The 15,098-nt window shown below is 46.5% G+C and overlaps 1 protein-coding gene across 9 annotated transcripts in view; it reads right to left on the bottom strand.

The window, feature by feature from the left end:
• Positions 1–5,655, bottom strand: part of CACNA1B (calcium voltage-gated channel subunit alpha1 B) — a 341,428-nt gene extending 335,773 nt beyond the window's left edge. For all 9 annotated transcript variants that reach the window (XM_082208748.1, XM_082208756.1, XM_082208749.1 and 6 more), the window contains exons 1-2: positions 5,240–5,655; positions 1,471–1,577 (exon numbers count right to left, since the gene is read on the bottom strand). In XM_082208748.1, the coding sequence (XP_082064874.1) occupies positions 1,471–1,577; positions 5,240–5,543 (411 nt within the window). In that variant the 5' untranslated portion in view covers positions 5,544–5,655. The remainder of the gene's footprint in view (positions 1–1,470; positions 1,578–5,239) is intronic.
• Positions 5,656–15,098: the final 9,443 nt, after the last annotated feature.

The raw sequence follows: 15,098 nt of genomic DNA, 5'->3' as shown, positions 1-15,098 counted from the left end.
TGGCCTTGGCATAGGGATGAGGGAGGATGACATTCCGTTCACATCTGAGAGTGAACCAATCAAATTCGCATTTTCCAAAACAGTCCAGGAACCAAAACACTGACATCCTTTGAAATTCACATGTCTCTGAACTCCACAATGCAGCTCCCCAACCAACGTTTACCCAAAAACTGACTCCTCCTGCATTCCATCTTAGGACTCCTTCTCCCCAGATGCTTATTCTGATGGCTTCATAACCAGTTAGTTGTTCATTCCCCCACTGTACTTTGCTTACTCTCTGTAGACTAATAAAGAGTTAGAACATAAGAAGAGCTCTGCTGGATCAGTCAAAAGGGCCATCTAGTCCAGTATCCTGTTTTCCCAGATGTCCCGTTGGGAAACGAGCAAACAGGTCAACAGGGCTCTCCCAACTGCAGTTCACAGCAACTAGTATTCAGAAGCGTATGTCTCCAGCAGTGGATGTAGAGGTAGAACATAGCCTTATCCTTCATTACATAAGGCTATCCATTGGATAAGGCTTTCAGCATTGACCTAGTTAAGAAATAAGAAGAGCCAAAGGGGGCCCATCTAGTCCAGCATCCTGTTGTCACAGGGGCCAACCAGATTTCTCTGGGAAGCCCATAAGCAGGACCGGAGCACAACACCATGTGTGATTCACAGCAAGTGGCTTTCAGAGGCATACTGCATCTGATGGTGATGGCAGAACCAGTGGCGTAGCGTGGGTTGTCAGCACCCGGGGCAAGGCAAGTAATTTGCGCCCCCTAACCCATGGATTTGCACCCCCTAACCCTAACCCCCAGATGTTGCGCCCGGTGCGGCCGGCCCCCCCTGCACCCCCCACGCTACGCCACTGGGCAGAACATAGCCATCTGATAACAGTATCCCCTGTGAATCAAAACACCATCTCATCAGGGTGTCCTCTCTGCACATTGGTGCCAATTCCCTGGGGCCCTGGGTGCCCAAACACCCACAAAAAATCCCATGAATGGGCAAGGCACCCACAAATTTTGGTGCCAGGGCCTTGTACACTGCATGGCACCCAAGACCCTGGGCACCCACAGTCGTAGGGCCAAGTTGGCACTCCTGATTCTGCATGATGCTGGACTTTGAGTGCAGCAGGCACCGATCCTTTGGAACTGCCTCCCATTGCACATCAGGCATGGTGTCTTTTGAAGACCTTCATTTTTTCCAATGAGCCATTTAAGTGGAGATTTTTATCTGCATGTATAGAGGACTGGGAAATTATTGTTTTTTATTGCTTTAAATCCTTTTTATATATGGGATTGTTCTTGCTATGTAGATTAATAATAATAATAATTCTTATGGCTGAAGCCTTTACTGACAGACAGATGCCAACCACAGACACAGATTTTACAGGAAGTGCTTCATAAATGGAATCAGATAAATACAATTAAGTAAGAGAGTAAGAATGACAACATTGCCCTCCCCCACCAAATAAATGGTACTCACCAGCCTCTCTGACATGGGTGTCTTGTCGTCAACTGGTAAGTGTTGCTCCAAGGCCAAGACGATGCAATTAGCAATGATTGTAGCCAAGATCATATATTCAAAAGGAGTGGAAGCAAGAGTTAAAGAAAAAAACTGGTCAACGGAAGTATGCAAGAGAAAATCAGCAATAAACTGGACTCATGTGTATGTGTTTCCAATGCTTTCAAATGCCATTTTCATAGAGTTGTAAAACTGGAAGGGACCCCAAGGGTCATCTAGTCCAACCCCATGCAAATGCAGGAATCTCAACTAAAGCATTCATGACAGGTGGCCATCCAACCTCTGCTTAAATACCCCCAAGGAAGGAAAGTCCACCACCTCCCAAGGGAGTCCATTCTGCTGACGAACAGCTTTAAAAGCGTATTTTTCACTCTATAAGACGCACCAGACCACAAGATGCACCTAGTTTTTGGAGGAGGAAAATAAGAAAAAAAAAATTCTGAATCTCTGAAGCCAGAACAGCAATCCCTCTTGCTGTTCTGGCTTCTGGGAGAGCTGTGCAGCCTGCATTCGCTCCATAAGACGCACACACATTTCCCCTTTTTAGGAGGGAAAAAGTGAGTCTTATAGAGCAAAAAATACGGTAGGTGCTGTTTCTCAACTCATTGGCCTAATCCCGGCACAAACCGTGTAAAGTAGCCTGGCATTATTCTTATCCTCCCTGGGAAAGAGCTGAAGTTAAGAGCAGACAGCTTGTCCAAAAAGGCCACACAACAAGTTCTGCGCTTTGCTGAAATGTGAACCAGCACATATCAGATCATGTTTTGAATCACTACACAACAACAGCCTTGCCAAGCCAGTATAGAAAGCAAAATCTGTGCTGCCTTGTAGCAAAAGGGCCTGACTAAAAGAAAAAAGGGGGGGACCCATAGAGAATAGATCTTAATTCATTTCCAAGCAAGGATTTATGTCAGAGTAGCCTTGTGCCTTTATAGCGAGCGAGCTCCCTTCTCTGCAGCGTGTGTATCACTGGATCCATGCCCAATTCTAGGCCAAGGCCCAGATGGCAGGGAAGTGTTTCAGCAGCACAGCGAGCTCCCCTGGGTACCAGAGACGGCTTGATTTAAACCTTGCACCAGTCACCGTCGTAGGCACACCAGCACACTAGCACACACCCAGCCCTCCTAGATGCTTGTGCTGGAGCAGACTTACCCACCCCCAACCAAAACACTCCAAATGAAGCTTGCCTTACAGTCACCATCCATTACTAGAGAGCTTCTGAAGTTCCCAATAAGCTTCTGCACCCCACCCCCACCACCAGTGCAATGAAAGAATCTAGCCTTGCAGAAATGCAACACTTGAATTGCCACAAGGCTTTTCTTTGAGGTACATTTATCCCAAGCTTGGCTGCAGCACAGATGCCTTCCAATTCGCCTCTTCCAGCAATCTGGTGGATTCTGTTTGCCCTGTCAATACTTCCCCTGCATGCACACAGTTTCAACTGGGAAGGGGAACAGCTTGCCATGTTGCTAAGGGCAGGTCTGGTTGCTGTTCTGCGTGCATTATTAGCTATATGATTTCAGATAAAAAGAAAACAACAGGAGACCCCCCTGGGAATGCTGCCATGAAAGCACACTGCTGACACTAGTGCAGATCTGCCAATACATATTTGGACACACACAGAGAGAGGGAGGGAGGGATTACTTAGCAACCTAACCCTAAGCTCAGGATGGAAGAACCTCATTTTTGCTCATTCTGCTACAGACAGTTCCACTACCATGGCCACAACTGCTTACAACATGAAAGGAAGAAAGGCACAGGGAAGGGCCATATAGCTCAATGGGTACAGCATCTGCTTCACATGCAGAAGGTCCCATGTTCAACCCCCACCATCTCCAGGTACAGCAGGGAGAGCATCCCAGTATGAAACCCTGGAGAGAGACTGCACTCAGTATAGACAACAATTAGCCAGATGAACTGACAGTCTGACTTGTTCCTAGGATGGGACTCCTCTTGAGTCAGGACAAGTGGAGAGAGAGAGAGGAAATATGCACAGACTGTGGTCCTTTCAGCTCCATAGAAGTCAGACATGGGCACGCATGATATACAAAATTGAGCGGGCTTCTGAAATAGCAAATAGGGCTATTTACTTGTGCAGAAGGTTCAGATGGTGTAAAAACTGAGATATTTTGCTTGCCATATGTGCTGACATAGCACACATCAGGTTGCATCCAGTGTTTCAACATACTCAGAGCAGATCCATTGAAATTAATGGACATAACTAATTTAGGTCCATTATTTTCAGTGGGTCTGCTCTTAGTAAAATGTAATTGGCTGTGGCACAACGTGTGTGTGTGTGTGTGTGTGTGTACAGAAGCTTTTGCTCTGTCCATATACAATTGTGTACACACACATTTACATAGTAGAAGGCAGGCACACTTGTGTAGCTTTCTTCAGTTAGGGATTTTGGCTTGATGTAAGTTTTACCAAAATGCATCCCAATAACATGTCAACAATTTACAACTCACAATTGGTGACAATATACTGAAACATGCCCAATTCTTTAAAAAAGAAGAAGATTGATCTAATCCAAATACCAGAATTGGTTTTAAAAGAAATCAGTGGTGATATTCTTAGCTAGAGAGGTGATCACCCTGAAAGTCTTCCACAGCCTAACTATCAGGACAAGAATCTAAGTACTTTGCCAGCACTGCTGAGATTATCCTGACATAGAACACAAATGAAAAGAACAAGCTAAAACTAACAAGAGCATGCAGGAATTCTGAAGAAAGGTACTGCTTCTACAATGCCACAGTGAAATGTGCAAAACTGAAGTAGAGCCACACCACATAATACAAAAACACACACACTCAACAGCTACACCAGTCTTTTCAAGAAAGGCTTTGAACTGCATTGTCCCAAATGCAGATATTGTGTGACACACAGTTTACTCGAAACAGTGGCTTATTAAGAGACATGAACCAACTTCTTTAAATCCTAATAAATGTATGGTATAAAGAACTGACTTATTTTGGGTGGTAACAACTTAAGGCTTTGAAATGAAGGGGAGAGAGGGAAGTTTCATCAGCCTTCTTGATCCAAAAGGAGACAGCAATAAACCAGACCCCACCTTGAGATTTCTGCCACCCACCCACCCACACCCACACAAACAGCTGGAGAGAGGGATGAAGTAGGAAAGTGAATCAAGTCAGGTGTGGCAACGTTTAGGGAGGTTAACCTGTCGCTTCAGGTGACAGAAAATACTCCAGAGAAAATACTCCAGAGGAGAGCACACTGTGCCACGAACCTCTTAGTGCTCCCTAGGGGACAGGAAGACCCCATCCCAGGTGTCTCAGGGAATCTATACAGACACGCGGCGGGGGGGGGGCGGGCTTGCAGCGAGAAGCCCCTTCCCCCCTTTTTTAAAAAAAATCATTTATCTAGTCTAAGAAGAGTTTGATGTAAAGTTGGGAGATGGGGGAGAGGAGCCTTGGCTCACCCAGAGGACCAGGCACGCCCAGCCGCGACATGAAATGCGACCCCCGGCCTCCCCAATACAACCACGCCTGGAAGAACACCTGCAACTGTCCCTGAACCCCATTCCCTCGACTCGCGCAAAAAAATGACACGTGAGCTGTCCAGATTCATCAGAAGGCACCCTCAGCCTACCCTGTGCTCGGGCCACGGGGCGGGAAGAGGAGGACAGTCCCCACGCGTTGCTGAAGTCTCGGACCCCAACCGCCTCCCTCCAAACTCCCCCCCCCCCACCGTCCGCCAAGCAAAGGATATGGCCACTCCGTGATCCTCTTGGCATACTTGCGGATCACGTTGTCCTCGCTGAAGATGAAGAGGGAGCGGTTGACAGTGAAGCAGTTCTGCTTGACCGGGATGGGGTTGTAAATTGCCATGGTCCGGGCCCGCTGGGCCTTAGATTGTTTGTACACCTGGGGTCGCTGGCCGGGCTGGCCCGGGGGTCCTTGGCGGCTACTGCCGCGGCCTCCGCCGCCCACCACCGGCCCGCCGCCGCTGCCGCCGCCGCCACCCCCGCCACCACCTCCATAGCGGCTGGGTAGGTCGTCTCCGAAGCGAGCCATAGTGCTCCAAGCGCGTCGCAGCACTCCAAGCTGGCAGCCGAGCCGCGAGGAGGAAGACGCATCCCAGCGCCAGAGGAGGAGGGAGGGAGCGAGGCTCACTGGGTTGCCGCCGCCGCTGCTGCTGCTGCGATCCTGGCGAAGGTTGGCTGGCTGCGGCTGGAGCTTGAAGGCAGCAAAAGGAGGAGGAGGCGGTTAAGCAGCTGCTGCTGCTGCCGCCGCCGCCACGCTGGGGCGAGGCTCGGCGAGAAGGAAGGAGAGGAGGAGGAGGAGAAGGAAAAGGGAGGGAGCCGTCAAGCGATGGAGGTGAGGGCGAGGCTCAGTCCTTGGAGGAAGGGCTCAACTTCCCGCAACGGCCCTTTTCAGGTCTCGCCCGTGGCTGTTCGTAGGAGGCACGAAGGGCTTCCCCTCCCGAGGCTCAGCTTGCCTGATCCGCCGGCGCCCTGGGGTTATTCATTCTCTGTTTCTTTCTTTTTTGCACCGGCAGGGTGAAGGAGGAGAAAATCTTGTGCTTCTGGGGCTCTTCCCTTTTTTGCTGGATAGAGAAAACGGGGATGAGGCAGAGACGGGGCAGCAGCTGCGGCTGCCCCGCTCCTCCTCCTCCTCCAGGGCTTCCTCCGTCCAAGATCTCCAGCCTTGGAGAAAACGAAATGGAAGCGTCAAGAGCAACCGGTTTGTGAACCTCGCCCCTCCACACTCACACACACTCGCACACGCGAGCGCACAAAAAGCCCAGGCAGCTGACTGCCGGGTAGCCAATCACCGGCGCCTACTCCACCCAGCGCTACAAGGATTCCCAGCCAAGCCCCGTATCAATCAGCAGGGAGGGGGAGAGGAGGGGAGACGCCCCTTCCCAAGGGCTTGGTGTCCAGAAAAGGGGCGGATTGGGCTGGCCGGCTAACGCTTACGAGCAAAGCGCCAGGCTTCTAGGCATTTTCAGCCTAAGCAGAGAAGGTGGTTGATGAGCTCTATTGATCGTAGGAGAGGAGAAAGTGTGGGGCGAGCGAGCGGGGGGGCTGCGAGCGTATCGGGTTCCTGGCTTGCTTGTTAGACCGGGCGCCAGGGAGGCGTCCCGCCAACGTCGGTGGCGGCGAAGTTCATTGTGCGAGAAAAGAAAGGCAGGCAGCGAGGCGGCCGCGTTCCTCTTGCGCTAGGAGCTGTCCAGGTGCTGAAAACAATGTTGGAGGCGCAAGACAAGAGTGGGATATCGACTCAGTTTGGGCCAGTGCTGTCTGCGATTTCGATTAGCAACTACTCCCCAGAGTCTCTCAAGATGAGGGTCGCCTTCCCAGTGGAGTCTGGGCTTGAAGGAGAATGGGGCACTGCCCGACCAACCTCAGCCTGCCCTCACCTGCTTTCCTTATTACAACCATCATAGACTGGCTCTGCCTCTCATTGGCTCCCGCTCCACCTTCTGTTGGCCTCCCTAACTGCACACCCACCATTCCCGATAGGCACAGCCACCCTCCCTTCCTGCCTAGGCAAGCTCTGGAGCTATTTCAGTGGTCCACCTGAGACTCTCATCTTAAAAGTCTGCAGGCAACGTTTGTCCTGCACAGAGGAGACCCACTTTAATTAATTGCCATAAGTTAGTTGTACTCAGTGGATCTATTCTGAGTAGGACTAGTGTTGGAGACAACACAATGACAGCCAGATATTGTTGGACTCCAACTCCCATCATCCCTGACCACTGCCCATGATGACAATTGGAAGGCACTGAGTGGGCTACCATTGGGCCAAGGGGTTGCCTGGCATGCAACAAGAGACCCACCTTCCACACATGCAAACAGAACAATGTCCTTCTGTTTCAAGCTGCTGAAATAAATTTCCTTTCCTCCTGCTTGGACCACTTTCAGAATTGTGCATAGGGCAAAGACATAAGATACAGCCCAAGTTAGTTAGTTAGTTATTTTAGAATGCTTGAATGATGAGTTTTTAAATTAATAGCAACTATATAACTGCAAGTGTATTTGCAGGATTCATGCAAGATTCTCTCCACAAAGCTACAATTCCCAAGAAACTCAGAAAATTATAGCTGTGTGAGAGAGGGAAACTGGGGTCTCCTGGCAACTTTCAGCATCTTTGACAAACTACACTTCCCAGGGTTCTGTGGGGGAAGCAATGACTGCTTACAGTGCTATCATAGTGCAGACGGGCCCCAAGATTTCAATCCTACACATCTGAGAGTGAGCCCCATTGAACTCTGTGCAATTTACTCCCCCCCCCAAATAATTTTTATTAACAGGCCAATCAAATCACATTAATTCCAAATTACACAGCCAAATTTTTAAATTTTTGTTGGGGGTACCCATGCTTCGAGCTCAGAAAGGGATCCAAACATCTCTCTTGCTGCTGCTTTAATATTCACAGTTCTGTCCAAATAATATTCACAGTTCTAATCAATCTTCTCTTTATTATTTTCCTCATCTTCTTCTTGTTGTCATATATTCCTTCCTTTGTGACCTCTGGTAGTCTCCACAAGCGGGTTGAAAACAAATGTGGAATTTACTTTTATGTAGGTATGTTTAGGACTGTGCTTTCATGTTGCAATCCTTTGTGCACGCAAGTGAGAGTACAGTATGTCCCATTTAACTTGGTGAGGCTTCTGAGTCTTCATGGATCAGCTTGCACTGTTGATTGTATATGATTCATTGATTTATGGCTGCAATCCCCACTTACCTGGAAGCAGGCCCCATTGAATTCGACAGGACTTCCTTCTGAGTTGGCATGCATAGACTTGCAGCTTGAGGTTTTGATAATCAGGTGCCAGCCTTAATAAAATGGGAGTTCAAACAGATTACAAATTAAAATATATTAGTTTTCCCAAACTGATAAATTCAGTAGGAAAGGGAAATTAGAGGGAGGCACATTCAGCAGAAAGAACAATGCAGTAAGCAGTGATATGTGCATGACTCTGCAGTTTTTTGAAAAATAACTTTTTTAAGCTTATGGGGATATTCCTTATGGTACTGAAACATACTGATTGCACTCCCTCATTTTTAGATCTATGTTTGTAGAATGCTCACATCAAGAATTGGCAGTGCCCTTTTGTTTCACAGATTGTTACTGCTGGTTCAAGTCCAATGCCAGGTACTGGAAGCATAGGGGCCAACTCCTAGGGGCCATGGGGCTTCGGTCCCCATAATAAAATATTTGAGTGGGCCAGGCCTCCACAAAGTTGATAGGTATTCCCATTCAGATTGTGTGTGTGCACTGTGTCATGAGATGGATTATGTCAGGCAGGGTTTTCCTGGGCCCCCACAATATTTTATTCAAGTTGGCACCCCACATGGGAAGCCTCGGGTTGAGGACCAGATGTGGCCCTCCAAGTCTCCTCCTCTGGCCCTTAGGTCTCTCCCCTCCAAAACACATTCCTTTCCCAGGCCTCATCTGACCTGTTGTGCTTCACATTCTCCTTGAGGGTTTTGGCCTGACTGGAGTGTGTTCTTGCTTGCTTGCCTGGATGGAGGACAGGTAGTTTACTGTATGAAAACAGTACAAAAATTTGCCTTCATTGCTCAACCTACTTTTGCCTCTACCCCCACCCACCAGTGACGTGTGGCCCTTGGAATGTTGTCTAGAAGAGAATATGGCCCTCGGGATAAAAGGGGTTCCCAGAACTGCCATAGGCAAAGGCAAAAGTCAAAACAATTGAATTGAATTTTACCCTTCCAAAAGGGATATTTTCATCTAATTCTTCGATACTTGGTAATTATGTTTTTGGCTTTCTTCCCCTCCACCCCCCCCCCCCCCGATTTTAATGATTTCAATTTCTCTGTATTTGAAGATTTGTTTGTTCTCAATCCATTGTGTTTGCTGCTGGTTCATGTTTTTGTGATTAGTCATTAACCTCTGAGCAAGGAGTATAGCTTTTCAGCATAGACTATTGTCTTTCATGTACATCTATATTTTTTATTATTTTCCTCCTGTGAGAAGGCTGATTGCTAGCTCACTAAATACATTCATTAAGCCAGCATCTAACCCTGGGGCAGCCATTTGTCACCTAACAAGCTGATTCACAGTGCGCTTCAGTAGCTCAGAATGATCTGGCTCAAACTCTGGAGCCCAAAATGCCACATAACAGCAGCTAGAACAAAATAGAAAGTAAAGTGTTGATCTATTGTTCTTTAATTCCCAAATTACCCCACCTAGCTACAAAACTAAAGATTAAGACACTCATTAATTTATAGCAAGAGTGAGGAAGCTCACCCAAATGTGGCCCTCCAGGCGCCTTTACCTGGCACTCAGGTTTCTCCCCAGACCACACCCTTCTTCAGCCATACTTCACAGATTTTTGCCTGGTGTCACAAGTGTTTTTGCCTGGCTGGAATACACCTTCGAACTCTGATGACAACTCTTGCTTGCCTGCAGGAATGATAGAGAGGTGTGTGTAGAACTAGTCTATCCTACAAAGGCAAAATAAGTATTCATTGTCCCATACAGTACTTTCGCCCCTGGCCATGCCCCCCACTGTATGTGGCCCCTAGAAGGTTGCTCAGAAGTGAATGTGGCCCTTGAAATGAAAAAGGTTCCCCACTCTTGATTCATTAAGGCCAGTATAATGAACTCAGTTGCTCATACTAATACTACACATCATCATCCCTATCCCTCAGGGCCAGCCCACCCATGAGACAAGGTGAGGCGGCCACCTTAAGCAGTAGAATCCACAGGGGTGGCAGATCCAGCCTCCAATGAATGCCAAATTGCCTGCTGCTGCTGCTGCTGCCATGGTGCCAGTGTCAGCTGCAACACCATTCCTTGAGGGCCAGATCTGCTGCCTCCTTGGCAGCCCCTGCTCCCAATACCACCTCTACAGTGACCTCTTGGTGAATAGGAGGCAATGCTGGTCTCGTCCCCCCCCCCAAATTCCCACATGTTTGTCTTTATTTATTTATTTATTTTCCCCCATGTTTCTGATGTGCGTCATCACTCCCCTCTTCTTCACTGGTGAGGGGTGTTTGCACCATTTTGTGGTTTAACTCAGGTGCCAAACTGTCTCTGGCTGGCCCTGCCATCCCTTCTATTTCCAATGTTCAGGTTTTGAGTGCCAGTGATTTTGTAGAAATGGCACTGCACATCTTTTTTGTAAACAGCTTTGAGGGTTGTTCTTTTTTTAATCAAGCAGTATAAAAATCTTATGCAATAAATAAATGGGTGAGCACCAACTGGGCAGCCCCCAAAACGTAGCATCAGCAGATTTTGGGGAATACCAGTGTTCAGAGAACTACACAAAATAAATAGGGAGGAAGCCCTAAGCAGTGGGGGGACTATGTCTGCAATGCGCCTGATTTCAACAAAGGGGCAGAGCATATAAAGGTCTCTGAATGCTGTGGGCTAGTGATAATTGGTTCCATTTCTATTCCACTCCTGTATCCAAGACGTTCATGGAGTTCTTATTTTACTTAAGCTAGGCTGAAGAGAGTGACCTGCCTCACGTCACCCAAGTTTCCCCATTCCAAATTCAGCAATGATTCAGGAGCTACTGTCGACTGGAACTCTAGATATACCACATTTTTGTACACCTTACTTTGCTGCCAAGATAGACCCGCATTGTGGTTTACAATTAAAATCCAAACAAGGTTACAATGTTATTGAGGATATGTACATAGGTGGGTATGGAGGCTTTCTGGTGCCAGGCAGTTGGTGATGCAGTCCAGGTTCCAGTTCCTCCCTTCAAGAGTGGGAAACCTGTGTCCCTCCAGATGTTGTTGAACTCAAGCTCCCACCACAGCAGCATACAACATGCCCAATGATTAGGGATTCTGGGAGTAGCCATCCAGCAACACCTGGAGGGCCACAGCCTCCTCACCCCTGCTCTAAAAGGTGAACTCCCTACTGTATGGAAGAGATGAAGGAATGTCTAGAAGATTAATTCCCTCTGGAGAGAGGGGGGATGCTTCTTAGAAGGGGGATGGGGAACCTGGTTCCTTCCAGATACTTTTGGACTCCAACTCCCATCAGCCCCAGCCAGCATGGCCAAAACTCAGAAATGATGTGAGTTGTAGTCCAGGAACATCTGGAGGACTATAGGTTCCTCATCCCTATTGTACAGCATTGGCACTGCCAAAATAAAACTAAATGATCCCAAAGCCTGCTGGGTATCAGACTCAATCAACCAAGAAAGAGGGACTTTCAATCAGTTGGCCATTTCCTCTCCCCAGGTCACACAATCAACTGATCCTGCTCCATGTCCTCCTCCCATGTTTCTGTTTGGCTGGAATGTTTCCTTGAACCATGAGAATGTCTCTTGCTTGCCTGGATGGAGATATGTACCAGTACTTATGTGGCAATGAGGGGGAATTATGACCCTCTAGATGTTGCTGGACTCCAACTGCCATCAGCCCCAGCCAGCACGGCCAGTGGTGTGGGATGATGGGAGTTGCAGCATCCCAGGGTTCCCAACTCACAAGGGAGATCACCTAACCCCTTAGATTCCCAATTGATCACTATGCTCTGTGGGTGAGGCCTCCTGCAGATGTCATCTTATCAGGAGGTCAATCCTGCACAAAATAGAAATTGGATGTTTAATGTTATGGCATCTGCTATTTGGAATTCGCTTCCATTAAATATTAGACAAACACTCTGTCTTTTTGGCACTTACTGAAGACCTTCATTTCCAACAAGACTTTTAAGTTGAGATCTTTCACAGTCTGGATTTGTACTAGAATTGTGTGTGTGTGTGTGTTAAAAAAATATTTAAAGCAATTCCAATACATACACACACACACACACAATTTCTTTTTTTGTGTTAATCGCCAATGGATACCAGAAAAACAGGGTTACGAAGCTAATCCAAAAAGAAACACCCCCCAAAAACCAAGACACAGAAGAAAACAATGGCATGGCCCTCCTTCCTTATATCAAGGGCACTACAGACAAAATCAGCAAAATCCTCCATAAACACAATATCAAAACAGCCTTCTGCACCAACCAAAAAATAGCCAATATCCTCAGAAACCCAAAAGACAAAATCCAGCTGGAAAACCAAGGGGTCTATGAAATACCCTGCAAAGTCTGCCCAGCCACGTACATTGGACAAACAAACAGACGAATAAATGCACGTATCGCAGAACACAAGAATGCCGTCAAAAAAGAAGAAAAAACTTCCTCTCTTTTCCAACACATGAAAGAAACAGGACACGAAATTAATTTTGCAGATTCCAAATTGCTCTTTAACATGGAACATCACCACAAGAGAATAATCATGGAAGCCATCGAGATAGAGAAACACCCTCACAACATGAACAAGCGTGACGACACGTCCCGCCTGCCAGACATCTGGAAATTAGCCCTCCCCACAAAAACCGACACCAGAACCAGAGGCACACAGAACGCCGTCACCAATCAACCACACCAGACCCAAACCCAGACCCTCTCCACAGACATATTACAGACTCCATCCAGTAGCCAAACTATAGTGGCACCTCCGGATGCTGCACCCCCCTGCAATCCCTACACAGATCTGGCTGGCACAAGGCACAAAACCACAGCTCGCCCCTATACACGAAGCCAAGCCAGAGCACAACTAAATGCAGCACAGCCATCTTCTCAGAAAAACTCTTCACAAGCTCAAGAGGTCAAGACACAAAAGCTTTAGCAACTAATCTACACTTAATGACCCACCCAGTGGTATTCAGAATATCACTCATGAAATCACTCAAGATATCCCTCAAGTAATTAAGGAACAAAAGAAGAAAAGGCACACTAATCTAGGAACTTCCTCTCTGCCCAGAACGTTGGAGGCTATACACCACACCCCTCAACAGTATTTATAGGAACTCAAACACCAGATTCTGCTCTGTTCCAGTAACAAGAAGCCGAAAGCACCAGCCTGAAGATGACGAGTGAGACCTCGTCAAAACGTCGCACAGACACCCCGACTCTTACACGGGAAGACACCCGAAGACACCAAAACCTGCATATATATATATATATATATGCTTTCGTAGATTTTCACGGGTACAGGAATGCAGGTTTTGGTGTCTTCGGGTGTCTTCCCGTGTAAGAGTCGGGGTGTCTGTGCGACGTTTCGACGAGGTCTCACTCGTCATCTTCAGGCTGGTGCTTTCGGCTTCTTGTTACTGGAACAGAGCAGAATCTGGTGTTTGAGTTCCTATAAATACTGTTGAGGGGTGTGGTGTATATATATATATTCCGACACCATATTTATGCAAATGATAATAACACACTGGAGGTGTAAGGGTGTAAGTTAGCAAAAGCAGATAAGACCCACATTATTTTGGTTCTGTCCCAAGATGAAGACATTTTGGAAGGAGCTGGAAAATGAGATTGAAATGATAACAGGTTACAGACTACCACTAGATCCCCTAATTGTACCCTTTGGCGTTGAAAAAGACCTGGTGCTGCCAGTAGATATACAACTACGTCTTTTAACAGCTGCTCATGTTGATGACAGCAGACTGGAAGAACCTCAGTGATGGAGCAATAGATTGTGAAACTTTGGGATATAGTATATATATATGCTTAAATTATCAAAAGGGGTTAGATATGATAGGAGAAAAAACAATTTGTTTATGGAGGGAGACAAATTGAAATTGCAGAGTTTTGAAAAACTAAAAAATAAAGTGCGAGATTGGCTTCATTATTACCAGATAATGGAGGCATATAATTTGGACAAGAAAATTGACTTCCAGGTGGAAAAATCAAAATTGGAAACAGAACTGTTAGATCCCAAAACCAAGATTTTGTCAAAGATGTATAACTTGCTGTTGAAATGGAATACTCAGGATGAAACGGTGAAATCTGCTATGATTAAATGGGCACAAGATGTTGGACATAACATAATGATGGCTGACTGGGAACAGTTATGGACCACAGGTATGAAGTTTATGGCATCTAATGCCTTAAGAGAGAATATTATGAAAATGATATACAGGTGGTACATGACACCAGTCAAGCTTGCAAAAATTTATCATTTGCCCGATAATAAATGTTGGAAATGTAAAGAAACTGAAGGTACATTCTTTCACCTTTGGTGGACGTGCCCAAGGATTAAGACTTTTTGGGAGATGATCTATAATGAAATGAAAAAGGTATTTAAATATACCTTTCTGAAGAAACCAGAGGCCTTTCTCCTGGGCATGGTTGGCCAATTGGTGTTAAAGAAGGATAGAACTTTCTTTATGTATGCTACAACAGCAGCAAGAATACTTATCGCAAAGTATTGGAAGACACAAAATCTACCCACCCTGGAAGAATGGCAGATGAAGGTGATGGACTATATGGAACTGGCGGAAATGACTGGCAGAATTCGAGACCAGGGAGAAGAGTCGGTGGAAGAAGACTGGAAGAAATTTAAAGACTATTTACAGAAATACTGCAAAATTAATGAATGTTAGAATGATGTCGGAATGAAGTTAAGTGGTTTTAGCAGCAATGTTACAAAGGAGTATGTAAAAATGGATTGTTAATAGGTGAGAATCTAAAGTTATAATATATTAAGATAAAGGATTAAGATAAAAACAAAGAGGGAAAGGATTTGCTGAATTAACTAACTGAACTGGAATACAAAAAAGGGAGGTGTGAGGAGGTCAGGGA

Source organism: Podarcis vaucheri, assembly GCF_965113315.1.
Source record: "Podarcis vaucheri genome assembly, chromosome: Z".
Taxonomy (NCBI): domain Eukaryota; kingdom Metazoa; phylum Chordata; class Lepidosauria; order Squamata; family Lacertidae; genus Podarcis; species Podarcis vaucheri.
This window is presented reverse-complemented; position numbering and strand designations above follow the sequence as displayed.